Raw genomic sequence first — 26,959 nt, forward strand, 5'->3', positions numbered from 1 at the left:
GACACTATATTCAATGCTTCTATGGAAATTGAATCTAATATGGCACTTAAGAAACAATCCGAGGAGAACATGGCCAAGCTAGAAGATAACATCAACAAACTAACGCACATTAATTCAGCTGATAGACTACCCAAAGAAATTGAGGCTCGTATTCGCTTCTTACTGACAAAAGTAGAATCTTGTCAAAAGACGATTGAAGAATACGATACTAAGATTAAAACCTCAAAAGAAATTATCTCTAAAGCTTGGGCTGAAGAAGATCAAGAAGACAACCATAACGGCAAAGAAAAAACTCAAGAAAAGAAGCGAGGATTCTTTTTCTTTTAGATTATTTTTTCCCTATCTTTAATATTAAAATTAATGACCCGTTCTCTCTTTTGTGTCCACTTTTTTCTTTACTATATCATGAAATCGATTTCGCAAATATGGAGGCAGTTTAATGCAACAATCTCAACTAAAGCCGAACCAGATAATAATACAGCCATTTCGCCCACAGCTAAAAATGCAAATGATATTGAGGCATCAGCGCTTAAGTCAGTTATTAGAAATAGGGCCAAGTCCTCACCAAAGATAGACGTTGTGACACATCATGCCAGCAGTGTAAATTCAGTCAACTCAAGTAGTAGTAGTACCACAAAACCTAATGAAAATCTCAACGGAAGGAGTAGTTCCTTGCTTGACATATCTCTCAACTTTATTGAATCAACAGATTCTCTAAATCAAATACAACAAGATGTCATAGATAATCAAAAATTACACTCCAAATCAGTGGACCCATCACCTACTGATTTGTTGCCCAAGTATGTCGACAATAATCTCTCGAGCAGCATTCTGACCTGTGGAAGCGAATTTCATAATAAATGGCCTATTTTTGACTCGATAGAGCAAGTGCACCGCTTATGTGAAGAAGAACAAACCAACGGCACTTCTCAATCTCGACTTGCTCTTTGTTTACATTTAATGGAAAGTGCATGGCAGGTGGATCCCAATAATGATATGATGTTGCCTCCAGAAGAAATCAAACGCCATTCAGGTGTGTTTGAGGAAGTAATTTCAGCACTTAAATTGAATAGCGGATCAAAAACACCAAGTACATTAGGGGAAGCCATGGTTATGGAGTCAAAAAAGATGCTAAAAAAGCTGGCTTGTTCAAGTCAAAATATGGGTCAACGTGCAGAAGCAGAAGCTCAGTTCTTGCTTGGTAACTGCTATGGTATGGGCGCTCTTGGGTGGCCTATTGATCATAAGCAAGCTTTCCGGTGGTATTTTCAGGCATCCAAGTATGGACATCCTGAAGCTACTTACCGAACTGCAGTCTGTTACGAATTGGGTCTAGGCACAGCAAGGGACGGTACTCGTGCATCAACTTTTTATCGCAAAGCTGCACATTTGATGCATGTACCTAGTATGTACAAGTTGGGTGTCATACTGTTGCGAGGATATTACGGACAACAGGTATCAAAGCGTGAAGGTGTTATTTGGCTCCAGCGTGCTGCTTGTATTGCTAATGCTCCCTTAGCGCCTGGAGAAGAATTAAAAGCGACCACAGTTGCAGGAAATGGCGGGATTGCCCTGCCTCATGCTCTACATGCACTTGCTATTGTTCATCTTACCAAAGAATGTCAAGATACAAGTATGATTCCAGACCCAAGTTATGCCATCAAGTTGTTGCACAATGCTGCTAGGTTGGATTATGCTCCAAGTCAATCAAAACTAGGGGAATGCTATGAATGTGGTTATTTTTGTCCTGAGGACGAAGCACAGTCTATTTATTGGTATACACTAGCTGCACAACAAGATTATCCCGAGGCTTGCTTAGCTCTGTCAGGCTGGTACTTGACTGGATCTCTCAAGACAAATACATTGATGCAATCAGATCAAGAAGCTTATCTATGGGCCCGCAAAGCAGCCAAGCTATCAAGATATCAACACTCAAAATCATTGACTGCCAAAGCTTACTTTACAATAGGTGTTTATTATGAACATGGTATTGGTACATCTAGATCTGTAGAGATGGCCAATAGATGGTACAAGAAAGCTGCTCAATACAACCATCCAGAAGCAATTAAAATGATGCTGTAATTCATTTATTTGTAATTATCTACTAAATAATTTCTTTTATGTCTACCATTTCTTTCTTATGAATAAACAGTATGAAAATTAAAAATTATAAAAAAAAAGCAATGTGCACATATTTACAATAACAAGACTACTTTCTTCCGAATCGTTTCAGTCCTGTTGTTGGTATCGTTGATTTGGAAGGCGTAGGCGCACCAATCAGACTGGTAGTACGAGATAATCTCACTGTTGAAGCAGAAGGCTTTAAAGACCCGAGCGAAGTTTGTGGTCTGTCAAGATGCTTTGTCTGGTGAGCAGAGAATATGGATGACATGCCAAGTGATGTTATGCTTCTTGTTGTAGGAGCAGGGATATGGCTTGCTCTTCTATTGAGTTGACTGACACGATTAAGAGAGTTGTTGTTTGACTTATCAACAATCATTGTAGATTTTGTTCTTTGTGGTACAGGGGCGTTGCTAGATGCCATTTTGATAAGAGAGGGTGGTGATGCAATGCTATTAGGTGCAGGTATATGTGTAGCTCTTCGAGCCAAATGGGAAACAGAGCGGGAAGGCAATCGTGACTCTTGTGTACTTTCAGATAGGATGCTAGTCATGGATGGCTTACGATGAAGAGAACTTGATTTATGTTCAGATGCTGAAGTAGTCAATGAACGAGATAATGCAGAAGAACTAGTGGTAGATGCAGATGATGTTGAGGTGGAAGCAGTAGGGTGTACTTGATGACGATGGCTAGAAATAGATTGGGAATTTGAACTGTTTTCGCTGCTTACACTTCCCGATCGATTCAGTCTCTTGGAGTGATTAGCTATAGATAATGGTGATTTAGGAGGTGATTGCATTCTAGAGGGCTTGACATTGATTCCGAATGATTTCTCTATAAATTTTTGTGAATATAAAAGCAAAATATGATTATGGTTTAATCACATACCGTATAATGCTGAATTGCTCAAACCAAATTCTTCGTTAGCCTATTAAAAGGTGTGAGCTTATTTTCGATTAAAAAGTTTCTTCTCCTTCTATACCTTATAAAGAGGCATTTCATTTCCATATCTTGATCTGTTACTACCATAATAACTTGGCTCTTTTTTTCCCGAAAATTGAGCAGGAATATAATGATTCAAAGTCTAAAACAAAATGTCAATTTAAAAAATATTTGCTTAAAGTTATTGCTTACATTGTCTACTCTCCAGAACTCCTCCTTTGAGTCATCCAACTCGAGTGAAGCCAATGCTGGCAAGTCTGTTTCATCTGCCATGTTGGTAGTAAAGTTGGCATTGATGAGCTCGTCCAAACTGATACTGTCTTCTGAGCTAATAGATGTGATTGAACAAGGTCTACTAGAATAATGTTATTATCCGACATTGATCATTTCTCCTTTTATTTTTTTCTATCTTTCTCCTTTTCCTATCTCGCTCCTCAAAAATTCCCATTTCAATTTAAACCCTAACAACCCTGACCAACAAAAGCCCAAAGGCCATTTTATTTTTCAATATTTTACCTGGCCATCTTCTTTTCTTTCTCATGTCGACAGTTTTCCCGATAACCAGGTACGTCCAGTAACCAGCCATGGACATTATCATGATGATTTAGAAAATCAGCTTGATGTTGTGTCATTTTTTTTTCGGTTTTTTTTATTTTTATTTTTTAAAGTAGAGAAAAGAGAGGAAAAAGAAAATCATACTCAATTGTAATTAAATGTTGTGCACACACACAAAAAAAAAGGACCAAAAGAAGTTCGGAAAAAAATATCACGTGTAATATGAATCGATAATGGTAATTGTTCCTGAGGTATCTTTGCTTTATTTTGCAATTGAAGAAGGAGGGTTCTTTCCCCTAAGATGAGCCTAAACTTTCCAACTTTTTTACAGGGTAAAATTGATCTACTTTAGATATCCAGTCCTTCATATCCTCAAAATCGTTTGCTTGCAATAAATAGGCATTGTTGTTTGTGTATATAGCAAAAGTGTATTTTCTCTGAAGCATTTCTTCAAGATCAGTCTTATAATCAACTCGAGCAGAAGTAAGATTCAATACGCCCAGTTCCTCTGCTTCTGTTTGGTCTTGATAGATAATAATAAATGGTCTATATGATATTAATAATAAGGTTTTTTCTTTTTGTTCATGATCCTTATTGTTCTTTACCTTCGAAGTACAAACCAGTGCTTTAACCATGTATCATCCACGTTTTTAGGGTGTAACAGATAGCCCTTTTTAGTAACTGTATCACTGTTGTAAAAAATAGCATAAAGTTTAATTAAAACAAGCATAAATCGATTATTGTTACCTTGGATGTATTTGTTGAATATCAGCAGTTAATTTCATGTTGTGATACTTTTTCATGACTGTGGAACTGCTCTTTGTACTGCTGGTACTGTTTGTACTTGTGGAAGTATGAAGGGACGTAATACTAGGTGGATCCTGCGTAAAAACAATCTGCGCACATACAATTAGCAATAAGTTTGTACTACACAATGTGTTATTTTTACCTCTTCACGAGTTCCAAACTGTTTCTTCCATAGATCAATCACTTTTCTGACCAGTGCTTCAGGGTCACGTTTGGTCTTTGGTTCTTCTTCATGATCAATTGTATGAGTGGAAAGACTGCGCTGAATTGTCTTTGTCTGAGGATGACCTGCCAATACTAGAGAATGTCTAAAAGCAGCTACACTTTCCCTGAGCAACATACGTTGGCGTGCTGCTCTATAGTCAGTAATAAGCGAAACACCTCGTGGCTTCCAAGAGCCGATAAACTCTTCGCCTCGGACATATTTGTTGGCCGTATTTAATCGCCATAATTCTCGCACCTGGCGCGTCATAGGCGGCTTCAATTGAACCATAAACATCCCGCTTGTCTTGTATACTACTCGACTGACGTCTGTGCTTGAATCATTACCACCGAGCAAGAGTTGTCTAAACATGGATGAAGAAGAGGTAGATGTATGGATACTGGCATCACGATTACGGATTTGAACTGCGATGTCCATTTCAAAATTGAGAGGAGAAACACACTTGTCACAACCAACTTGCCAAGAAAGTGTCAAGCGAATACGCTGACCAGAAGATGTGGTTCGGTTTAAGAAAGACGCATTGTGAAGTGAACTGTCCCAAGGTCCTTGTGCCGTCAGTTGGGATATGCCGTTGCGTTCAAATGTAACCTGAGTGCTTTCAGGGAAAAGCTGGATCTCTACTGGAACATAGGTCGAAGATTCAACTACTTTTCCTTTGCTGTCTATGAGGCGCGCTTTACTCAAGGTGACTCGTTTGATGTTTAACCACTCAAACTGTTTACCTGAATCATGGGCGAGTGTTAAGGCAATACGGCGTTGTAAGCCTTGTCTTAGACAAAATACGTCTTGGTGATGTTTGATATGATGGTGATGATGATCGCGGATTTCTTTATGCATGACTTGCACAGGGGCATACTCTCCATCTGAATCCAGTTCGCATATCTGAATCCAGGCTGTCACATCATGGCGTTCTTCCATAAGAATGCCATCATAAGTACATCGCTCCAAAGAAAACCTTCTCTCAATAGAGAAACGTCTGCTTGCAGGTATATTGTTTCCCAAAGATTCAGAAGCAACCGCCTTTTCAAATAACATAGATTTTTCAGATGTCGGCGTTGTACTTGGAGTACTACCACCATTGCTACTACTTACATGTTCAACTAATCCAAGCAAGTATGATTCTTGTGCTTGCCCATACACTTCAATAATGAGGCCTTGATTTAGAATAACATCCATCATATTTTCAGTGATATTGACTGATAGTGTTTGGCACTGTCCAAATACAATACCGTCATTGCCAAAGTTGCTAATTGGATCCGTTTGATATATTTTGTCTCCAGCAGAATATCGTTCTACATTACCAAACGAAGAGAGTCTAAATTGTGCATGAACTTGTGTGAAACTAGTTTCACTAAGGCCTCTAAGTTCTTGAATACGAATCTCGAACACCTGTTGCTGCCCAATATGAAGCAAATACTTTTCGCTCAATACTTGCCGCTCCTGTGTAATGTTGTTGGAAGAAGACTGTTTTCTACTAAACAAATTGGGACGCTTGGTATTATTTGTATCGGATTGTTGCATATGTTGTTTTCTTGATACAGATCGTGCAATTGGTGTAATAAGAACACGTATTTGGCCCATTATCTTACCAGTGTTTCTACAATACACATCCACATAGTTATCAGCATGTAACTGTAAAGTCAAGTTTCGTAATGGCACACGAGCCAAACCAATCAAAGAGAATCTTGGACAAGGTGTTTCATAGAAAGGATCTTCTCTGTTGAAGTGTTGTCCAGTGAAGAGTGGTCTGTCAGTATAGTCATACAATCGGCGCATACGTCTCAAGCGTTGCTTGAGTTTCGCAATAGACCAAATATAGGCAGCTCGATGAACATGATCAATTACTTGGACAGCAAGGCATGGTTTAGCTTCTTTCAGATGTGTATCAGGTTCTCTTGTGAAAGGCTGTAAAGCAGATGTGGATTCCCAAAAAGACAAAGGGTTTGAAGAAATATCATCATGAACAACAATAAATTGATAAACAACATTCTTGCCAAGTTCTCTAGCCATAATATTAGCTTCTTTCAAGACTACAGCATGAACAAGGCATCCTTCGGCCATTTTGACATATCTTAATTGGCGCCATTTCTCAATTGACATACGCAAGAGATGTTCAGCAGCATTTTTAGCCGTAAATCCAACAAGCAAGTTATCTGAGCTGAGAGCTGTGCCAGGAGGCAGATGAGCTGAAATGCGTTTAATTTTTGATTCATAAGCAAGCTTTTGCTGTTCCAGTGATTTTTTCATTTCTTCTTTCATTTGGGCAAACTTGGAAGCAAGATCGTCCCTTTCTCGATCCATTTCGTCTGCCTTGAGATTAGAAGATTCAAGTGCTTTGATCTTTTCCTCGTATTCTTGTTTCTGAAGCTCCAATTGCTGTTGCATTTCCTCTGTTGCAATGCGAATGAGTTTGTCCTTTTCTTCTTTTGAAATGGCTTCTTCAATTACTTTGAGCTTATTGTCCTCTTCCTCATTTCCTTCTTCTTCTTCAGTGAGAACTGTTTGTGCAGAAGAAATGGCGCTAAATCTTTTGTTACTAGATGAGCTAATCGATGTTCTGGGTGAAACGGTCATAGGAGAAATCGTATCAGGATCGTCAAACAAGATATTGTGACTATCGGATGATATTCTTTGTCTGTTTCGAAACTCTCTTACTTTGGTGATACCTTCAGATAGCTGTTTGAGGTCTTCATCTGTCATTTCGGTTAAATCTGTGTTGGTTGCACCACCAAATTTCCTAAGTGCTTCGCTATGAGCAAACTTCCAATCGACTAGATCTGGAGGGTATAGGCTTGTGTCCACAGTAGACGCATTTGCACTAAGAGGAGGAGCCATTCCTGACTCGGATGGAGATACAACAACTGATGTATTAATATGAGATACATTGCCTTGTTGTATTTGTATCTCTCGCTCTCTTCTTGCTTCATCAGGATTATTGAAACGAAACAGATGATGTAGTCCTGATCCAAAGATGATCCGATATCCGCTATGTAATACCTTCGGTTCAGAGATATGCATACCGTTAACGAGTGTTACTGATTCTTTGCCAGGATAGATCTTGACAATACGCTGTTCTTCTTTTTTCTCTTCTTTCTCCATAGGCAAGTTTTCAAAGTAACAGTGTTCATCCATAATTTCAGGCCCACTGAGTCGAATATCTGCTGGCACGCTGCTGCCTAGTTTGCCCACACGCGTAATGCCTGACTTGATCTGGTACATTAAGCATTCAGTCATTAATGGGTCCTCATTCAGGTTGATCAGATGGATAGATTTAGGTGCATATACACCAATATTGTCTTTTTCTACTATCACACCAAGCTCTCTTAATGCTTCTTCACGTTGTCGATGAATTTCTTCAGTCTTATGCATCTTTTCTTCCCAAGTTTGATTGACTTGAGACAAAAGCTTTTCAGAAGATTGGAGTTGTTCAACCACTTGTTCTTTTGTCAGTAAGCTGTTTCCTCTCTGTGTAGCAATAATAGGTGATTCAGGTGAAATGAGTAGCATAGGAGATGCTGTTGTGGATCTTGCATTTGCACGTGACGAGGCTCGACTGCTCGCATTACCGTCTTTGGATTTCTTTTGTTGTGTAATCTTCTCGACTTCCTCTGGCGCATATATCATCAAAGTGTCTCTTAGTGCCTGAAGCTCTTCTTTGAGTTCACGAATAAGTTTGGCATTTGGATCTTCATTAACTACAGCTTTGTTCTTGATGCGTTTCGCTTGGTCTGCATATCGCAGTGTACTAAGTGTTTCATCATAGTCAGCAGGTGAGATAGCAGCAATCATGGCAGTTTTGGAGTTACCACCCAAAGAGTCTTTAAGCAACCAAGTGAGGACAGAGTCACGATAAGGTACAAAGTTGTGCTGATTGTGTGCTTTTTTGGAATTGTGTGGGTGTGCTGATGCCTCTGCTAATGCAGCAATGACTTTACCAAGTGTTGTAAGAGATTTATTAATATTGGCACCTTCTTTTAACCGAGCTCCTGTTGCACCCGTACTGTTGGCTCTTTCACTGCCTGCTAAATCAACCAAACTGATACGGGAGCATTTTTCAGTATTGAGATTGGCTGTCTCGTCGAATCGATTTGATGTGAGAAACAAAGTAAATACTGCATGAGAACGAGATGATGTTTCATTCATGTTTGTGGCGGCCACTGTTCTTGCCTAAAAGATTAAGTTTTTGTTAATCTGGTTCATAATACAATGTGCTTCACATGTGCTTACTTTATTGCCTTCACTCATTAAATGCTCAATGTCATCAAAGGATTTAACCACAAGGCGAGACAAGTCTTCTACATAAGGACCAAAAGTAGGGTGTTCTCTTACTTTAAGGTTGCCTTTGTTGGCAGGATTCAAGAGATCGCGCACCTTTTCATTATAAATTTCGATATAGGATACTTCCACTTGAAACTTGAGCTTGTCGTTTGAGAGGTCTGTTATTCTCTCAAAAAGCTCTGAGCATGTACGAGGTATGATACCTTTATCTTCGCCATAACCCATCTATCACAGAAGATATCAGTATAGAAAAAATAGATATAGTGTCTATTCTTACCATTGAATATGATTTTCCTGAACCTGTCTGACCATCTATGAATTTTGAAATTAAGTCATGCAAATCATTTAAACAGATTCAAACATACATGCAAATATACAACAGTTATATCCATCAAATGCATGGTCTAAAAGTTCTCTACCAAGATCATTGTAGACAAGCTCTTGATCTGCAAATTGAGGATCGTTTTTATCTGCAGACCAATATGATCTATCAAATGTAAATGCTTTAACTTCTTCTTCGTCTTTATGCTTATTTGACGATGTATTATGGCTTCCATTTGCTTTCTTAGGATGTGTAATGATAGTTTGATTTCCTTCCATCCGGATAAGGCATGTTGCGCCTCTTGCTTTTTCTGTACAACAGGTAAATAAATTTGAACTCGGTATCTCTCTCCCTTTTATTTTAAATTACCTCTGGCGTTTAAGGGTCGACACCGTACAACTACTTTTATATTGCCACTCATCTTGTTAATCTCGCGTCTAGCAGAAAGTAAGAAAAAAAAGACACACTTGATAGATAGTTTGTACCTCTCGTTTATATGTGTTTAAGACGAGAATTCATATACAAGTTTTCTTCTATCCTCCCTAAACGTTTTGAACGAAAGGCGGTAAGCCAAAATGAATATAGAAACAAAAATGTTTGTAAACAGAAAGAAAAGAAAAATATATTTTGGCAGGACAAGAGAAATTAAGCTTTAGAAGTGACGTATATTAGCTTTCTTCATGTGACATATTGTTGTTGCTTTGTTGGTGCCTTCCGAGAAAAAAAAATAATGTACCAGACCAAACATGTTCAATGCTCTTTTACTGTTAATATTCTTATATAATCAATTCCTATGATGAAAACAACGCTGAGAAAAGCTTATTCTGAATATAAAAAAACAGTGCAACACAAAAATTATTTTAAACAATGAAAAGCAGATAGTATTTGAATGTATTTATACAATAAAGAAACAAAAATTAGAATCAATAGACCTATCAATTAAAAGGACTTTGTATTTGCTCAGGAACAAGAGACATGAGAAACCGGAGTTCCTGAATGATTTAAGCATGAAAGAAAATCAGATTGAGCAAATTGTAGTCTACAATAACTTCAAAGATGCCCCTTTTGTTAGTGCCATGTACCAAATCATATATATGAGAATGTGTCAAGTCATTAAGTGTTTATGTCTTCAAAAAAAAAGCCTATACATACAAAGCATCGTTTTTAATCAAAAAGAACCTTATTGTTTTTTTAAACACTTATTTTATTAAAGCATTGTATTTATATATACATGACAACTACAAGAGAGAGAAGAAAGGGTGTTGTTTAACAAGAACACTTGGTACAATGTTTTCTACGTCTCGCTTGATGTTTCTTTGTCAAACTTCTTGCCAATTCCATGGCAGCTTCTTTCACTTCAGCTACCACATCCACCCAATAATCAATAGAAGCGGGACTCTGCAATAATTCATGAGCAGCATTTGACCAGACACTATGGATGAACGTCTTGGATCGCTCCAATGTCATCTTGATGTCATACAATGTTTCGATCTCCGTTCTTAATGAATCTGCAGTATGCTTCCTTACAACTCTTGATGCTTCTGTATCCTCTCCTTCTACATTGCGTAACTCTTGTGCCAAGTTTTGAATTTCGGTACGAATGTGCCAGTTCAAGTGACGCAAACGATGATCGATATGAGATGCAAATAACTCGTCGCGAATAAGTTTTGTTTGTGCAATTGCATCGTCACGTACACTTTCTAAAGAACGACGCAAGTTACCAGCAAGACTGACAATATCGTTGAATTCGTGATTAATTGAGCGAATAACCAAGTCAAAGTCCTGTTTGTTGGTCTTTAAGAAACTAGTGACTGCATCGTCTAATGCAACATAACCAGAAGATAAAAATATCGAGTCCATTAATTCAGGATCAGTGGCAGCCATGACAAAATCCTCGGCGGATTGAAGTAAAGAATCAAGCTTTTCAATCGTGGCTGTTGTATAATTGTTTTCTAATTGCTGAGAGGCTGATTTTGTCCATGCAATCACACTATCTCGGACACCGACGACGTGAGGACGAGCAATGAGAGGCGTAGAGCGCAATACACGAGCAATATGACGTCTACGGGAAACATGGTCTTCTTTCCATAGAGAAGAAGGATAGACCCAAGAAGGAAGATATTGTGTCACAGGGAAAATTATATCATGGATCGAGTATTGAGTAGAAGGTCTCTTGTTGTTGTGTGCTTTTAATTCGATACGAGCCTTAGCCACCATAAAATGCAAGTGATAAATGTAGTTGGCAATAGTATCCTTTAACCCGCCAGCATGGTTGGCAGTACGGGTAACGTGTTGAACTGTAGGTGTAATTGCTTCATTCACATCGTGTTTAAAATACCTTGTATCATAAACGACATTTTCTTGTGCTTTAATCTGTTCAAGACAAATATCAGCTAAAAATGAATGAAGAAAAATAGAATTACCATAACACAAAACACGCAGGCAAAGAGTAATATACTCAATCTAATCACTTTCATCTTTAAAGAGAATACAGAGAGAAGAAAAAGAGAAAAATGACGCTTCCATGACACGCGATTTTTTCTCTTTTTGTTTGAATGAACATTGTTCGAGCCGGAAATTTTATTTTAATTATGCAATAACCCAGTTTTTTTTTTCTACACTCTCCTTCTCTGAACTGGGATTTATTGTACCTTGTATCATAAATAGTTGCTTTTCTTTTCTTTTGCGGCACTAAGTCTAATTCTATCATTAAAAAACCTTAGTTCTCTTGTCATAAATCTAATTCATCGACACATCGCATATAAGAAATAGGTATAGAATACCTTTGAGTTATCACTCTTGATTCTTCCGGTAAAACCTTTTTGCTAGTCGAAAATAAAATGATTTTGCACTAGTAATGAGTAAAATAAAAAAGAAAGAAATCAAAGTGTGCTTTTGTACTATTCCTTGTATACGAAGAAATGTGTAAAACTCTTTAAACTTCACTCATTTCTTTATTTAAGATTTAGTCTTGACCGAGACAGCAAGAAATAAGTCTGTTCTTAATATAGATGTCTTTGTGCGTTTGTCCGATAAAAAGATTCGCACAATAGAATTCTTTCTAGATAATGGGCCTTTTCGTATCGTTTTCCAAAAACGGCATTTATTACCTAAAGTCCGAAAAAAAAAAGATGGAGATCTGACTGTTCAAGAAAGATATATGTGTAGATGGCTAAAGCGAATTTGAGTAACTTGGTCTTAATTTTTTTTTCTGTTGTATTTGATGCTTCTGAATATCATACAGATATATGAAGTCAACTCAGGTTGATAACAAGACGTCTTTTTGTTTATAGCCGAGCATTATGCATTATCAACACAATATTGTTTGGCAGCAATCAAAATTAGAAAAAAAAAAGAAGACAAAAAAGGGTTCATTGAAATGCTGAATGCTTTAAAAGGCAAGTCTTTTTTTTTATGAAAAAAAAAATCGTGACTACTTTGACAGAGTGGACGTGCTCGGGACCGATTTGTTGCCTGTAATGGTAGGTAGATCAAACCTTACTTTGCCAATAGATACGGACCATCTTTTTACTTGAGCATTCACGCGCAAGGAAAAAACACAATAAATAGGTCTCCTAATCTCCTTTTCCTCTTTTTTTTATTTAACTATTTATCGTGCAATTGATTAGCTTCTGAAGAGCTATTCATCAGAATGTTGTCACGTATTGCCATTAGATCCAAATGTGCTATTGCACGCTTACCTGTACAGCACTTGGCTTCTCAGCCATTGAGACAGTCCATTAGACCATCTGTTCGTTTCCAACACACTTCTAAGCCTGCTCTTGCTAAGCTTGCTCCTCTCGATACTTTCCCTCGTCGTCACATTGGTTCTGAGGGTAATGAAGTTCAAGATATGTTGAAGCAGCTTAGAGTTAAATCTATTGATGACATGCTTGCAAAGACCATTCCTCCCACTATTCGTTCTCCTAAGCCATTAGCTATTGGCGAAGGTATTCCTGAACGTCAATTGCTTACTCGTCTCAAGGAAATTGCCTCCAAGAACAAGATTGCCCGTTCTTATATTGGCCAAGGCTATACTGATACGGTTGTACCCAATGTCATTTTGCGTAACATCTTGGAAAATCCCGCTTGGTACACTCAGGTATGTATATATGCACTCGTAATAGACAGATTTGTTGATAAAATGATTACAGTACACTCCTTATCAACCCGAAATTTCTCAAGGTCGTTTAGAATCTCTCTTAAATTATCAAACTCTTGTCACTGACCTGACTGGATTGCCTATTGCTAATGCTTCCCTTTTGGATGAAGGTACTGCTGCTGCTGAAGCCATGTTGATGTGCTGGCAAGCTGGCCGTCGTAAGAAGAATCTTTTTATTGTAGATGAAAACTGTCACCCTCAAACTATTGCCTGTCTCAAGACTCGTGCTGAATCATTCAATATTCAAGTTGTTGTTGCAGACACACTTCACTATAACTTTTCCGAACACAAGGACCTTTGCGGTGTTTTATTACAGGTATGTGCATGAAAACAAAGAAAAGAGGGAGAAAGAGTACAAGCCGATACTAATTCTTTTCCTAGTATCCTGATACTCGTGGTTCAGTTAGAGACTATGAAGCTTTAACGGCTAGTGTTCATGCTGCCGGTGGTCAAGTTGCTGTTGCTACTGACTTGATGGCCTTAACTTTACTCAAATCTCCTGGTGAATTTGGTGCTGATATTGCCCTTGGTAACTCTCAACGCTTCGGTGTTCCTATGGGCTTTGGTGGCCCTCATGCTGCCTTCTTTGCTTGTAAGGATGAACATAAGCGTCGTATGCCTGGTCGCTTGATTGGTGTCTCCAAAGATGCTGATGGCAACAACGCTTACCGTCTTGCTCTTCAAACAAGAGAACAACACATTCGTCGCGAGAAAGCCACCAGTAACATCTGTACCGCCCAAGCTCTCTTGGCTAACATGTCTGCCATGTACGCTGTTTATCACGGTCCTGAAGGATTAAAGGCTATTGCTCAACGTATCAACAATTTGACTTCTGTTTTGGCTGAATCCATTCGCAAATCTGGCTTTGTGATCGAAAACGACGGTAATTTCTTTGATACACTTGCCATTAGAGTTGGTAACTCTTCCTCTATCATCACCAAGGCTGCCGCTGCTGGTATCAATCTTCGTGCCATTGACAGTGGTACTGTTGGTGTCACCCTTGATGAAGCTGTGACTCAAGACGATCTTGCTAAATTGATCCAAATCTTCCATAAGGAGGACCACCCTACTATCTCTCTTGAAGAACTTACTAACTCACTCGATGCCAACAAGATTACCTTTGCTAGTCAACTTCAACGTACTTCTTCTTACTTGCAACACCCTGTATTCAATTCTTATCATTCTGAAACCAAAATGCTTCGTTACATTCACCACCTTGAAAGCAAAGATCTCTCACTCGTTCACTCTATGATTGCCTTGGGTAGTTGTACCATGAAATTGAATGCCACTACTGAAATGATTCCTGTTACATGGCCCGAGTTTGCCAACATCCATCCATTTGCTCCTGTTGAACAAACCGAAGGTTATCTTACCATGCTCGATGAACTTGCTGATGACTTGAAAGAAATCACTGGCTTTGAAGGTGTCTCTCTTCAGCCCAACTCTGGTGCCCAAGGTGAATATGCTGGTCTTCGTGTTATTCGCGCTTACCACCATGCCCGTGGTGAAACTGAACGTAATGTTTGTTTGATTCCTATCTCTGCTCACGGTACAAACCCTGCTTCTGCTGCCATGTGCGGTATGGATGTCGTAATTGTTCAATGTGATAATGATGGTAATTTGGATATGGAAGACTTGAAGGCCAAGGCTGAGAAGCACAAGAATAAATTGGCTGCTGTCATGATCACTTATCCTTCTACTTTTGGTATGTTTGAAGCTGGTGTTTCTGAAGCTTGTAAAGTTGTTCATGAAAACGGTGGTCTTGTCTACCTTGATGGTGCCAACTTGAATGCTCAGATTGGTTTGACCAAGCCTGCTGAAATTGGTGCTGATGTTTGCCATATGAACTTGCATAAGACTTTCTGTATTCCTCATGGTGGTGGTGGCCCTGGTATGGGCCCTATTGCTTGTACCAAGGAACTTGAACCTTATCTTCCTGGTCACCCTGTTGTTGCTTGCGGTGGTAAAAACCCTATTGGTCCTGTCTCTGCTGCTCCTTATGGTTCTGCTTCCATCCTTCCTATTTCCTGGGGTTATATTAAGATGATGGGTGGTAAGGGTCTTACTGAAGCTACCAAGGTTGCTATCTTGAATGCCAACTATATGGCCAGTCGTCTTTCTGAACACTATGAAGTTTTGTACACAAATGAAAATGGCATGTGTGGTCACGAATTTATTGTGGATATCAGACCTTTTGTCCAACACGGTATTGAAGCTATTGATGTTGCCAAACGTCTTCAAGATTACGGGTTCCACAGTCCTACCATGTCTTGGCCTGTTACCAACACACTTATGATCGAACCCACTGAATCTGAAAGTAAGACTGAGCTGGATCGTTTCTGTGATGCCATGATTTCAATTCGTAAAGAAATCCAACAAGTCATGGATGGTAAATTACCCAAGGGCAACAACATGCTTAACAATGCCCCTCACTCTATCAAGACATTGATGTCTGATAACTGGAGCCGTCCTTATTCTCGTGAGATTGCTGCTTTCCCTATGCCTTACCTTAAGGAAAAGAAGTTCTGGCCTTCTGTTTCTCGTGTTGATGATGCCTATGGTGATCGTAACTTGATGTGTACTTGTCCTTCTCCTGAAGAATACTTGTAATTTCTTTCTCTTTGTACTCTTATCATTGTATTATAGACTTTATTTATTCTTTTCAACCTTTAACAACTAGATTTTATATCCCAAAAGAATAATAATAAACAAAACTATATTAATCTATGCCATTGAGTTTGTCTCTTAGGTCTATAGTACATAGAGGAATGAAGATGATTCAAATCAATTGGAACAGCCGAAGGTCTAGGCAAAGTTTGTGAAATTACAAAATAGTTCTTTGGAAACACACTTGCCTTCCATGAGCACATTGAAAAGGGAAGTTGCATTTGGACAACCTCTTGACAAGTTGTTCACATTTCGCTAAATCCAATTCATCATTGAACATGATAGCACCTAGTCAAGAATGAGTATATTGATGATCAATGCGTATCTAATTACTTCTACAAGCTTTTGATTTCAAAATTTCCACGACTCCTTTTGGACATGTCTTGACTAGCGTTGCTTCATCTCTTTGCTCCATCATCCAATAAGCATAATCGCATATCACTTGCTTTAAAAGCGTATGGTTCATAATACATCTGTCAACAATAACACTCGGCAATTGTGTTACATAAACTCGATACGCATGTTCTGGTTCGTTTACTGTTGTACTAAAGAACCGAGATCGAGATGTTGTACTGTTTGTTGTAGCGGTAATATGAATACCCCACATTTTCAAGCATTTCAAAGTACGATCGGATGTTACGATTTGATACTCAGCAAGGGAATCCAATTGAACTGGAATCGTTGGCTCAAGAACAGAGACTTGCCATGGCACATCTGTCTTTAGCAGTTCCTCTAGCTTGACACGTTCATCTGCTGCATGCTGATCTATCATGACTAGGTTATTGTTTAAGAGTTTGACAGCAATGTATTTTTTATCCACTTGCCCGAGAACTCGGACATGCTGTAAATCATGCTTCGATAATTTATTGGGTATACCTAAAGAAGGAGGGACAAGCCAATTACTGATTGCTTTTGTTTCATTTAAGACATTATTGCCTTGAGTTATTTTTGCTCTTTTTAAGCGGGACCTATCAATTTTGTTTTGATGTCCTTTTTCAGTGTGGGAATCGTGTGAGATGGAATTATAGCTATATAAAAGTATATTAGTGTATGACAAGACGGGAAGAAAAAATAGAATTCAAAGAACGTACGTATTGCCTGTTTTTGAATCAATGTAAACTAGCTTTTCTTGACTAGGATCCCACCAATTAAAGAAATCTGAATCTGTTTCGCGTGGCCGTTTCTTGTTAACATCACTTACATCACTAAAGGTTAAAGAAGTAGCAGAAGGTGTGTGCGACAAATATGGGCTATTGATTTGCTTATCTATAGATCGTTTTGGCTTTTGGCTTTTTGGTCTTTCTCCAGTTTCGTTCTCGCCAAGAAACCCAACAAGCCTTAAAAACTGCACAGTCAGTTGTTTAAGTAGTAACTTGATTTGAGGGAAACAAGCGAATTCATTCAACATTTCCAGATACATAAATATGTCATAACTACTCCATTTAGGACAAGCAAACTTGATCATAAAGATAGGATTCTTTTGCACAAACCGATCCTTTCCTTTTGATGTAGTGGATACTTGTTCTTTTTCCTTTTTTTAAAGAAAAACATCAATATGAATGAGCAGATTGTTGCTTTGTCCATTTACCATACCATAGAAGAGAACTTGCTATTGGAAAACATTTCAGAGACTACCTTGTATAGTTCATTATGAGTTGGAATAAAGTAATGATTGAGATCTAATTACAAGTGAATAATGTAATTTAATATCATTAAACATACATATGAATTGATAAGTCTATTTAGATGCATAAATAACACTTCCATGATAACACAAGCTTACCTTGCTTGGAAACCCCCGAGTGGAGAAATAGCCTTGTACTTGAATATCATTGTCTTGTGTGTCCAATTGTCTGAGATGCTAATACGTTTAACAAAAAAAAAAATGCGGGGGAGAAACGTAGACAGGTTAGTCACAACATTAGATAATCAGTAAAACTCAATCTTGTTTTACTTTTGCCATATCTAGACCAAACAATTGTCGAAAGATATCCAAGCTTGTGTTTGACTAAAGAGCTTGGTATCAATCCTTCTCTTTTTTTTCTTTCTATTTACCCTTTTTGTAGCCAAAATGGTTGAATCTCGAGTACTATCTGTAAGCGTAAAACTGACATGATGAAAACAAAGTGCAAAATCAATCACAAGTTGCCTTATTGATTCCATAATAGCCACATGTTGATAAGCATTCAGCAACTGCTGTCGTCTTCTCACTGGATACTATAGATGTATAAGAAGTTGAAGGCTAGTTATTCAATACCTTATAAAACAAATCTCGAACAATAACACTTGTGCCTGGATGATTTTTTCGTGTGTATTTCGACTCTGAAATGTCACCAATAATCTTGCCATCCTAATATATTCAGTATAATACAAAACTGGACATGTTTCTTTACTCGCCAAAAGCCTTCAAATGTTTCTTTTGAAGAAGAATGTCTGGAAATAATTTGAGTCATTGATTCATTTATAATTGAAGCCAAAGCTAAATAATGGTATGAGTATACTGCATGGCATGATGAACAATAACCTTCGCCTCGGAATCCAAATGTTTTTAATTGATTGACATCAGACAATGTATGACATTTTGATGTCACTTGACAATGGTTACTCAAGATATTCTCCATTGGGTTTTAAAAAAATAAAGACTTACCATGCCTCTGTCCAATTTTTCTCAGGTTTTGTATACCGTGTCCGTTATCATTGACTTGAACACTGAATTTCTCAACGTCAAGCAAAATGTCTACCACTGTTGCATTCGCATCAAGTGCTTTAAAGAAAGAATGAGTTGGACATGCTCAACAGATTATTTATACCATTTTGAACAAGTTCTTTTACGCACTGTACTAGCGTGTTAATGACAAGTGACCTATTCAGAAAGAGTCTTAGAAAGAACAAGAATAAGGACCACGAACTCACGAGCGTAGTTGATGTATCACACTAGCATCAAGTAAACGAATTTTTTCATTAGGCATGATGAGAGAAAAACGAAAAAAAAGAAACAAAAAAATTAAACTGCGCTCATCGAATTGATCTTTTTTTTGGGTTCAAATAAATATGTCCCAAGACAAAAAAAACACACACACATAAGCGGGAAACAATATTTATTTAACAAATATGTACAAAAGAAGAAAAAGAATATGGAGATATATAGATTTGCGTTACTCTATCAAGCAATTGTTAGGAGATAAGGTTTACCGATTTAATTTTCTATTGGCTTTTACGGTTTTGATTTCTCACGAAGTTGTAGTATCTGGAAAAAAACAAGGGACAATCGTTTTATTGGTTTTGTGATTTTTTTTGTTTTCAATGTCCGTTTGAAATGTCTGTCAATATAAAGGCAACAAAAAAAGTTAATTTTTTCTAGATTAGTTTTTTTTTTCCTTATGAATCAAAACGATAAAGTCTTAGCTAGCCCTGAACTCCATGAAAAGTACCATCAAGAAGATCGCTATGAAAACTCATTAGCTGAAGAACAGATCGAACATGTACCTGAAGGAACTGCTTCTCCAGGAAAGGCATTGTTCATGTTATTGAAGGCTTTTATTGGTACAGGTGTCATTTTCTTGCCTGGATCGTAAGTGCAATAAGATTTACACAGAAAAATTTTTTATCTCTAACAATTCATTTAGTTTTGTTAGTGGTGGTCTTGTCTTGTCAATCGTGTTAATGGTCTTACTTGCTTCCATCTGTTGTGTAGCTTTCCAGATCCTTGTGAAAGCTCAACAGTCTATCGGGGGTTCTTATGGTGATGTTGCTCAACACCTTTATGGTGCTTACTTGAGACATTTGATTCAATTCTTCTTATGTATTTCTCAAATGGGTTTTGTTTGCTCTTACATGATCTTCATTTCCGAAAATATCGGTATTGTTGTTGACACTGTCAATAACTGCAACGCTCCATTTGCTGCTAAATATTATATCTGGATCATTCTTGCTGTTATTATTCCTATTTGCTGGGTCAGAAAGATTGCCAAGTTATCTCCTATTGCTGTAATTGCTGATATCTTTATTGCTTTTGGTCTTATCTGTATTCTCTATTTCAGTTCTGCACAAATTCATGACCATGGTGTTGGTCAAAATATTATTTTGGTCAATCAAAACACCTTTGGTTTAATGATTGGTACCGCCATCTTTTCTTATGAAGGCATTGGCATGGGTAAGTTCTTGTGCTCCATATAATGATTGACTAAACTGTCCCTTTTTTATTAGTTTTACCTATCGTGAATGGTATGAAGGACCCCAAAAAGTTTCCTATGGTCTTGAACCTTGGTATGCTTATTTGTGCTGTTGTCTTCACTTTGATTGGTTCTATTGGTTATATTGCTTATGGTGATATTACTCAAGCCAGTGTTGTTGCTAATATTCCCCGTGCTCCTCTATCAACCACTGTTCAAGTTCTCTATGCTATTGCCATGATCTTCAGTAGTCCTTTCATGCTCTACCCTCCCTTGACTATTATTGAAAAGTACATCTTTGGTAACCGTTCTGGTACCAAGAGTCTCAAGATCAAATGGGGCAAAAACTTTGTTCGTTCTTTAGTTCCTGTCGTTTGTGCTGCTGTCAGTTTTGGTGTTGGTTCTGAAAACTTGAGTAAGTTTGTCTCTCTTGTAGGTTCTATTGCCTGTATGCCTCTCTGTTTTATCTTCCCCGGTCTTTTCCATTACAAGATCACTTCTAGGAAAACTGCCAAGATCCTTGATGTTGGCCTCATTTTGTTTGGTGTTCTTGCCATGGTCTACACCGTTTATGTGAATGTCAACTCTTGGGTTCACCCTGCTGAATCTACAGGTGTTGTCCTTAGTATCACTAACTGTAGTGCTTAATTCTCTTTCTTGTTTGCATTGATCTGCAAATGTGTAAATATTTGTGTAATAAATAAAATATACTCTTTTTATTAACTCTATAGTCTTAATTGTTGAACAATGTGTTCCATATCTTTTGATTCGGAGGTAGATAATCGATATTTTATCGGCATGCTAGTATCGTTCGTCTTGTCGTTTGATTTGACCTTATCTAATCTTTGAACAATACCCAATTTTTCCGCTTGTGTGACAGCAAGATAAACTCGCTTTAAATAATTGTCAGTATTCACTAGGCGATCGCGTTTTTTTTTAAACTTTACCGTGGCTAATTTGTACTCAAAATTGTAGCCTGTAAATCTTGATGCGGTCTTCCAAAATTCTTTTGCTCGCGTTTTATGATTCAAGTTCCAACATGTTGTGCCCACCTCCCTAACGTAAATTAGAAACCAAGATCTTTCTTACGTTTGTATTTACCAATAAGCAAAGGGTAAAACCCAAGAATCCGCTGTCATCGTGTCTTTGTGATCTATAACCCAATTCAAATGAATAATAGATTCATGAACTCGGCCCATAGCATTCAAAATAGCTGCCTTGATCAACAATAAGATGGCACGTTGAGGATCGTATTGTGGTGGTGGTGTCTCTGGTAGTAACTCTCTGGCACGAATACTGTATTCAAGTTTCTCAGTATCCAAAATGCGGCCCAGGGCATCCTCTGTCAAATGCAGGTTGTGTTCTAATTGCATTGTGTCCATGAATTCAAACGCGTTGCACAAATAAAGATATTCAAGTGCACACATGGTCATGTCCATGTCTTGATACCCAGTGGTTTGAAAGAACTCGACTTTGTGTAAAATATAATGTTCCATACCTGATGTCGTTGTGTTGTTACTGAATTTTGATGTGCGTGTAATCAAACCAGGGATTTGAGCAAACGCTAAAATGGCTTCTGTTCGACGTCCCATCATATCCAAACAAGCACCTGTCAGGTAGCGAAGAATAGCGGGCGACCAATAGCCCTCTTTGTAAAGCGCATCAAAGATACCGGCAGCTTCTTCCCAGTCGCTCTGCATCATGTAATTTAAGCCGATCTCATAACTCGCCATTTGATTCATTTGTACTTCAACCCATTCGTTCTTACTTGTCTCAATGGCATACAAAAATGACTGTGTTGAGAGTGTCAAGTTGCGTGCAATACGAGATGTTCGACCTGCAAAATAAAGGAAGATGGTTGAGTTAGGATACGTCTTTTGTGCGTCCAACAGTGTATGAATCGCTGGCTGTGTGTATTCATCGACAAGTAATTGAGGGCACAGGTTGGTGAGTGTGGTATAGTAAGCCAACAACATGGCTGATGCCATGGGTGATTTCGCTCTCTTGTTTTCTAGGCATAATTTGAGAAGAGCAAAACCTAAATGTTGATCTGCTTTCCATCCAAAAGCAGCTACTGTACGTAGTATCTTGCTGGGTAAAGACGATAATACCAAATGAATGGATCCAATACCAAACTGTATACCAGAAATCGTATCTCTGTCAATATACTCGTCATGTAATTGCCCCATGCGCTTATATTCTTGCCACACAATGGTATAACTAGTATAAGCTTTACAATGATCAGTTGCTTGCTAGATCACACACACACACATATATATATATCCTATGGACTTACCTCGTCTTAGATTGAGACCACATTTAATATAGCCTGCAATCGTCTCTTGAAACAAATAAAGAATGGCCATTTGCAAACACGCTTCTGCCTTAACAACATGAGCACGCAAGACACCATTTGGAGTTCTATGCGTCTTGTGCAATTCTAGCTTTTTGGGTTTTACAGGCATCACATTTGTTGGGAGAGCAGATCCTCGAGATATTTTGATAGCATGACAGTAAGATGTCACATAGCTTATTAATTTACTGCCGATAAAAGGTCCAGTTGTGTTATGGATTTGTGCTGAAGCAATGGTGTATGTTGACATTAATACTTGCATTGCATTCTCTATAGAGCCTTGATCCATTGTCTATCAATCACTTTCTTTTTTAAAAATCATAAATAATAATCAGAGTATCTTTTGTTTTTTTTTGAAATTTACCATGATGGCTATGCAAATATAAGTCTTCATATTTCAAACTGTATTCTATTTTTTATTTTTATTTACCTTTGAAAAATGTCATAGAGCCTAATCCTGAAGTATAAAATGGATCACTTTTCTATGTATGAGTAACTAAAGTATACATGTTTAATGACATACGTGTGTGCATATTGCTCGAACATTTGTTTTGCTTTCATGAATTTATTACTGAAGAGTAAATGTATTGCTTTTAAATAGTGTTCATCTATTATAAGTGAATATACATGTTTATTGTTAGTCTAGAATATTTTTACCTGCTTTTTCTTGTTCCCGAGGGTTCAATGTGTTTGGCTTTATATGCTTTGGATCAATAGGTGATATCTTAATGACATTGGCTGAACCGCTACTAGTATCTTGTTCTATCTTCTTCTGTTCATGATCTTGTTCTTGTTGAATGATTGTTGCATCGTCGTCAATAGCATGTTGAAGGGCATTGATGACGATGCCTAACTCAAGTGGAGTAGTATCCAGACTACTCATACTAGATCGATTACTGCTACTATTATTACTGCTTGAAATATCAGAAGCAGCTAAATTATATTCATTTTCTTCATTTTTCACTTGAAGAATAGCAATGTCTGATTTCATTTTTATACTACAAGGAAAAAGAAAAAGAAAAAGTCGTGTTGTCATTTTATAAGCAACCCCTTTACAACAAACTTTCCTCCCTCTTTTTTTTTTAATTAAACAATGCTCCTTATTCATTTATTCCCTCCTCTTTTAATTATGTCTAAAAAACTTCATGCCCATCCAATTCCATAAAACCCAATAAATCCACACAATAGCTGTAATAGGGATCAAAAGACAATAATAGTCATCATATTTAACCCAATCCAGGAACTAGAACAGATTTAGAGGTAGACTGTAATGGATCTTATTTACCTTGATATGGACATCAGGCATGTATTCGCTCGCCACAATAGAATAGACTGAAAAAGTAAAAAAGAAAAAAGACGCGCCTAGTAACGCGTAACCATAGAGATAAGTAGTATCGGGTATAGTCTCTGGTAAATGAACTGTCATTCGTCTTGCATAATTCACAGGTGTGTTTGTTCGAATAGATTTAGATGATCGCCTTCGATGATGAGGTTGCATTCAAATAGACCAAAAAAAAAGAGTTTTATTTCTTGTTGGGTGGCACATAATCTTTAGATAAATCAATATGTGACAAGTGAGTATTTGTAATCTTGATTCGCTTGTTTCTTGTTTTCGATCTCTTTGGCTTGGACTAAGTAACAAGAATAAGTACAATGTATGAACTGATATGTAACTTGTTTACCTCAGATGTAATCTTCTTTTCAAATACTTCCATTGTCTTAAGACCTGCAGTTTCCAATGCTTTAGGTAAATCTGTTTCATCAGGAATAGGAATTTCAGACCACATTTGTTTGAATTCTGCATAAAAGGCTTAGTCACTGTCTTTTTCTATATGTACTTTACCTGAATCAATAGGAGTGTTGTATTCAGCATCATTATAGAACAAGACACGCGGATTACCATCCTTATTTCTAACCACCAGGATTTGTCCTGAAGCAGCCAATTCTTCTACTGCACTACTTAATTTGGAGTATGAATCCTTAAGGTCTTTATAATCCATGCCGCCTTCATTCTTGTGTTGTGCCAACAAAGACAACAATTCTTCTTTACTTTTGATTTGAAATGTAGGCTAAGCTTCGCTTAATAACATTGGCAATGAATGGGTTTATATTACCTTGTAGGCAAAAGTACTATTGACAGTATCATATTCAATCTTTTCATTCTCGACTAGTTTATCCCATAATAGTGGGTTCTTTGTGATATCTACTTTGGTTCGAGAAACAATACTGGTGACTGATTGAGGTGCATCACTATCCTATGTCTAATGTCAATAAGAAAGATTAAGAAAAAGGGTGATTCAACCTTCAAGAATTGAATGACGGTATATAATTGACTCATGGCATGATTACCCGTGCCCGTATTAGCAGGTTGGGAGTAGACTAGACTATACTTAGTACATGAACAAAGAATTCTTTTCTTTACCTGTTTGTCTCTTTCTCTTTTTTGATTCATGACCAGAATCAAAAGAAATTTTGGTATTGTTGGATATGAATCCAGAACCTGTTTTAGTTTCCTTCACAGGCACTGCTTGGCCTGCACGTTTGACAGCAACCTCAGTACTTGCTTTAAACGATTTCTTGAAGCTTTGTAATTGACTGTTTAATGAAGACATGTTTAAAAACAAAAAAAATAAAAAAATAATTTTTCAACAACTTTAGTTCTCTTTTTTTTTTTTACAAAATTTAATAATAAAATGGGGATCTAATGAGTCTTTGCAATTTCTATAGAATCAGATAAGCAATGAGTTTTACTCCTTCTTTTTGATGACACTTACTTTGAACATCGACAATAGCTTGTTCGAGAATTTGTTGTTGAATCTTAGGGTCTTGCAAGTCCTTGTTGATCTTTTCAATCAAATAAGCAGCCAATTGCTTTTGTTCACGTTCACGAAGGTTGGCTTCATGACGAACCCAAGAATCCAAAGTAGTCTTAACTTCAGAAGCAACAGCAACTTTTTGCTTTAATTCAAAAGCTTCAGCTTCCAATTGAGCAGTTTCGCGAGAAAGAGCGAAAAGAGCCTTTGTGACATCAACCAAATCCTTCATTTGTCCTACTTGGTCAATACGTTCTTGAACAGCACTCTTGTGGTCTTCACGAGCTTGGACCAAGATGTTCTTAATACGAGCAATGTGTTCATTGGCCATGTTGGTGAAGGGTTCTCTAAGGTACTTGAGTAAGACACCAAGAAGACCAGTAGAGGCAATCAAGACCAAAGTTTCTTCATTGAGAACATAGATTTCCTTGGAGATCATGAAGGTAGCTAAGCCAGTACCCAAAGTAAGGTAACCAGTCTTGGAAACAAGAGAGTTACCGGGAAGAGCGTTGATGATACTGTTGGCCTTTTCCTTGGGTTCAACTATTAATTGTGTTTAATAAGGTGGATCGACTTTTTTATGTTCTCTGTGTACCTTCTTTTTGAGTAGTGTAGTGGCGAACACTAAAGAAAAGAGATGAACAACACTATCATAATATGCAATCATACTTACGCAGTGGCACTCAAAGATTGACGAGAAGCATATAAAGCAGGGCGAGCAAGGGCAGCTACAGATAAAACGATGAGTATACAATCTAATGTTCATATGAAGTGTACCAGCTGAAGCGTTCTTAGTGATCAAACGGAGAGCCATTTTTGAATTAAAAAGAAGAACTAAAAAGATTGAATAAAACGTGTATTGGGTGCAAATAGACTTACAGTATCTCTTTTAGAAAGGAATCAAACGAAAATCTACCCTGTACTGGTATTTTTTGCAGCACTCGATGGATTTTACTACGTCACACTTTTTTTGTTCAAAGTGCTTGGAGGAGTCACGTGACTTGATCTAGGTTACCTATCAGTCGTATTCAACCAAGTAAAGACAAGGATGAGTTTATCCAATCATATCTTGCTATTGTTTATAATTATCATGCAATGCACATATACGTCATTTGCTTAAATATTTTTTTTTATTCTTTTATCTTTAGATATGTCAAGAATACAACAAGGAATTGCCAGAGAACATCCTGTAAGGCTATTTGAACCTATATCTTATTTGCTTATATATATATATATGTTAGGAATGGATTTTACCAAGATTATGTCAACAAAATGCGAATAAAACTGGTATCTATGCAGCAAGTAAATATGTGCTATAGCATGTCTCAATTTACTTACTTTGTTTTTCTCATTCTAGTTGCAGTAGGTATTATTACATGTAAGTAAAGAAAACAAGAAGATACAGACTCACAATAATAAAATAGTACCGTTAGCTCGTCGATTTGGGTTTGATAAGAACCAATCCTTATTCTCTGCATTAAGTAAGTTATACATTCTATCAACAGTTTATTCATACAAATGATAAGGTGCTTCTGGAATAGCTG

General features: G+C 37.5%; 12 protein-coding genes across 12 annotated transcripts; 4 read left to right on the forward strand and 8 right to left on the reverse strand.

The window, feature by feature from the left end:
* Window positions 1–387: 387 nt before the first annotated feature.
* B0P05DRAFT_529797 (uncharacterized protein) lies at window positions 388–2,153 on the forward strand. The gene has a single exon (XM_051576794.1). It carries the CDS (start codon window positions 406–408, stop codon window positions 2,080–2,082), a length of 1,677 nt encoding a protein of 558 aa, XP_051437861.1. The 5' UTR covers window positions 388–405; the 3' UTR covers window positions 2,083–2,153.
* A 56-nt stretch (window positions 2,154–2,209) lies between these two features.
* B0P05DRAFT_584424 (uncharacterized protein) lies at window positions 2,210–3,695 on the reverse strand (the record flags this gene model as incomplete). The annotated part of the gene is made up of 5 exons (XM_051582349.1): window positions 2,210–2,955; window positions 3,010–3,049; window positions 3,104–3,205; window positions 3,256–3,391; window positions 3,580–3,695. The coding sequence occupies 5 exons, from the start codon at window positions 3,693–3,695 to the stop codon at window positions 2,210–2,212; spliced, it is 1,140 nt and encodes a 379-aa protein (XP_051437862.1).
* Window positions 3,696–3,914: 219 nt separating this feature from the next.
* B0P05DRAFT_584425 (uncharacterized protein) lies at window positions 3,915–9,669 on the reverse strand (the record flags this gene model as incomplete). Its single annotated transcript, XM_051582350.1, has 8 exons — window positions 3,915–4,164; window positions 4,224–4,307; window positions 4,366–4,514; window positions 4,568–8,815; window positions 8,876–9,151; window positions 9,204–9,238; window positions 9,292–9,558; window positions 9,618–9,669. The coding sequence occupies 8 exons, from the start codon at window positions 9,667–9,669 to the stop codon at window positions 3,915–3,917; spliced, it is 5,361 nt and encodes a 1,786-aa protein (XP_051437863.1).
* An 845-nt stretch (window positions 9,670–10,514) lies between these two features.
* Window positions 10,515–11,725, reverse strand: B0P05DRAFT_584426 (uncharacterized protein; the record flags this gene model as incomplete). Its single annotated transcript, XM_051582351.1, has 2 exons — window positions 10,515–11,621; window positions 11,672–11,725. 2 exons carry the CDS (start codon window positions 11,723–11,725, stop codon window positions 10,515–10,517), a joined length of 1,161 nt encoding a protein of 386 aa, XP_051437864.1.
* A 1,062-nt stretch (window positions 11,726–12,787) lies between these two features.
* B0P05DRAFT_529805 (glycine dehydrogenase) lies at window positions 12,788–16,124 on the forward strand. Its single transcript, XM_051576795.1, has 3 exons — window positions 12,788–13,350; window positions 13,403–13,726; window positions 13,792–16,124. Exons 1-3 carry the CDS (start codon window positions 12,901–12,903, stop codon window positions 16,018–16,020), a joined length of 3,003 nt encoding a protein of 1,000 aa, XP_051437865.1. The 5' UTR covers window positions 12,788–12,900; the 3' UTR covers window positions 16,021–16,124.
* B0P05DRAFT_529811 (histidine kinase-like ATPase) lies at window positions 16,125–19,070 on the reverse strand. The gene is made up of 14 exons (XM_051576796.1): window positions 18,991–19,070; window positions 18,888–18,940; window positions 18,725–18,841; window positions 18,602–18,667; window positions 18,471–18,556; window positions 18,335–18,427; window positions 18,133–18,294; window positions 18,032–18,085; window positions 17,861–17,938; window positions 17,800–17,815; window positions 17,671–17,756; window positions 17,169–17,608; window positions 16,411–17,105; window positions 16,125–16,365 (listed from the first exon to the last, which is right to left on the reverse strand). Exons 1-14 carry the CDS (start codon window positions 19,044–19,046, stop codon window positions 16,235–16,237), a joined length of 2,133 nt encoding a protein of 710 aa, XP_051437866.1. The 5' UTR covers window positions 19,047–19,070; the 3' UTR covers window positions 16,125–16,234.
* A 375-nt stretch (window positions 19,071–19,445) lies between these two features.
* B0P05DRAFT_529832 (transmembrane amino acid transporter protein-domain-containing protein) lies at window positions 19,446–20,972 on the forward strand. Its single transcript, XM_051576797.1, has 3 exons — window positions 19,446–19,648; window positions 19,704–20,230; window positions 20,284–20,972. The coding sequence occupies exons 1-3, from the start codon at window positions 19,458–19,460 to the stop codon at window positions 20,895–20,897; spliced, it is 1,332 nt and encodes a 443-aa protein (XP_051437867.1). The 5' UTR covers window positions 19,446–19,457; the 3' UTR covers window positions 20,898–20,972.
* B0P05DRAFT_529838 (uncharacterized protein) lies at window positions 20,973–23,594 on the reverse strand (the record flags this gene model as incomplete). Its single annotated transcript, XM_051576798.1, has 8 exons — window positions 20,973–21,142; window positions 21,197–21,305; window positions 21,351–22,479; window positions 22,546–22,894; window positions 22,967–22,974; window positions 23,033–23,079; window positions 23,126–23,210; window positions 23,260–23,594. Coding segments are annotated over 8 exons (2,230 nt in total), but the record flags the coding sequence as incomplete, so codon positions are not given.
* A 131-nt stretch (window positions 23,595–23,725) lies between these two features.
* On the reverse strand, window positions 23,726–24,100 carry B0P05DRAFT_584431 (phosphatidylinositol N-acetylglucosaminyltransferase subunit Y-domain-containing protein; the record flags this gene model as incomplete). The annotated part of the gene is made up of 2 exons (XM_051582352.1): window positions 23,726–23,845; window positions 23,888–24,100. The coding sequence occupies 2 exons, from the start codon at window positions 24,098–24,100 to the stop codon at window positions 23,726–23,728; spliced, it is 333 nt and encodes a 110-aa protein (XP_051437869.1).
* A 25-nt stretch (window positions 24,101–24,125) lies between these two features.
* B0P05DRAFT_577710 (uncharacterized protein) lies at window positions 24,126–25,054 on the reverse strand (the record flags this gene model as incomplete). Its single annotated transcript, XM_051581805.1, has 5 exons — window positions 24,126–24,233; window positions 24,285–24,400; window positions 24,446–24,671; window positions 24,717–24,857; window positions 25,025–25,054. The coding sequence occupies 5 exons, from the start codon at window positions 25,052–25,054 to the stop codon at window positions 24,126–24,128; spliced, it is 621 nt and encodes a 206-aa protein (XP_051437870.1).
* Window positions 25,055–25,224: 170 nt separating this feature from the next.
* On the reverse strand, window positions 25,225–26,344 carry B0P05DRAFT_529849 (uncharacterized protein). The gene is made up of 5 exons (XM_051576799.1): window positions 26,193–26,344; window positions 26,089–26,143; window positions 26,011–26,039; window positions 25,377–25,958; window positions 25,225–25,323 (listed from the first exon to the last, which is right to left on the reverse strand). Exons 1-5 carry the CDS (start codon window positions 26,227–26,229, stop codon window positions 25,304–25,306), a joined length of 723 nt encoding a protein of 240 aa, XP_051437871.1. The 5' UTR covers window positions 26,230–26,344; the 3' UTR covers window positions 25,225–25,303.
* Window positions 26,345–26,565: 221 nt separating this feature from the next.
* On the forward strand, window positions 26,566–26,937 carry B0P05DRAFT_584434 (uncharacterized protein; the record flags this gene model as incomplete). The annotated part of the gene is made up of 4 exons (XM_051582353.1): window positions 26,566–26,604; window positions 26,657–26,717; window positions 26,773–26,793; window positions 26,840–26,937. The coding sequence occupies 4 exons, from the start codon at window positions 26,566–26,568 to the stop codon at window positions 26,935–26,937; spliced, it is 219 nt and encodes a 72-aa protein (XP_051437872.1).
* Window positions 26,938–26,959: the final 22 nt, after the last annotated feature.

Source organism: Gilbertella persicaria (assembly GCF_025201335.1).
Source record: "Gilbertella persicaria strain CBS 190.32 chromosome Unknown B0P05scaffold_7, whole genome shotgun sequence".
Taxonomy (NCBI): Eukaryota; Fungi; Mucoromycota; class Mucoromycetes; order Mucorales; family Choanephoraceae; genus Gilbertella; species Gilbertella persicaria.

What these genes read in the sequence shown, in the direction of transcription:
- B0P05DRAFT_529832 (XM_051576797.1), top strand. Translation starts at nt 19,458, where the DNA reads ATGAATCAAAACGATAAAGTCTTAGCTAGCCCTGAACTCCATGAAAAG. An exon ending in GTCATTTTCTTGCCTGGATC is followed by an intron (nt 19,649 to 19,703) that starts GTAAGTGCAATA and finishes CAATTCATTTAG; the next exon opens with TTTTGTTAGTGGTGGTCTTG. An exon ending in TTATGAAGGCATTGGCATGG is followed by an intron (nt 20,231 to 20,283) that starts GTAAGTTCTTGT and finishes CTTTTTTATTAG; the next exon opens with TTTTACCTATCGTGAATGGT.
- B0P05DRAFT_529849 (XM_051576799.1), bottom strand. Translation starts at nt 26,229, where the DNA reads ATGGCTCTCCGTTTGATCACTAAGAACGCTTCAGCTG. An exon ending in CACTAAGAACGCTTCAGCTG is followed by an intron (nt 26,144 to 26,192) that starts GTACACTTCATA and finishes TTTTATCTGTAG; the next exon opens with CTGCCCTTGCTCGCCCTGCT. An exon ending in CAATCTTTGAGTGCCACTGC is followed by an intron (nt 26,040 to 26,088) that starts GTAAGTATGATT and finishes TCTTTTCTTTAG; the next exon opens with TGTTCGCCACTACACTACTC.
- B0P05DRAFT_529805 (XM_051576795.1), top strand. Translation starts at nt 12,901, where the DNA reads ATGTTGTCACGTATTGCCATTAGATCCAAATGTGCTATTGCACGCTTA. An exon ending in ATCCCGCTTGGTACACTCAG is followed by an intron (nt 13,351 to 13,402) that starts GTATGTATATAT and finishes AAATGATTACAG; the next exon opens with TACACTCCTTATCAACCCGA. An exon ending in TTTGCGGTGTTTTATTACAG is followed by an intron (nt 13,727 to 13,791) that starts GTATGTGCATGA and finishes TTCTTTTCCTAG; the next exon opens with TATCCTGATACTCGTGGTTC.
- B0P05DRAFT_529797 (XM_051576794.1), top strand. Translation starts at nt 406, where the DNA reads ATGAAATCGATTTCGCAAATATGGAGGCAGTTTAATGCAACAATCTCA.
- B0P05DRAFT_529811 (XM_051576796.1), bottom strand. Translation starts at nt 19,046, where the DNA reads ATGCCTAATGAAAAAATTCGTTTACTTGATGCTAGTGTGATACATCAA. An exon ending in GTGATACATCAACTACGCTC is followed by an intron (nt 18,941 to 18,990) that starts GTGAGTTCGTGG and finishes CTTTCTGAATAG; the next exon opens with GTCACTTGTCATTAACACGC. An exon ending in CCATTTTGGCTACAAAAAGG is followed by an intron (nt 18,086 to 18,132) that starts GTAAATAGAAAG and finishes CAAGCTCTTTAG; the next exon opens with TCAAACACAAGCTTGGATAT.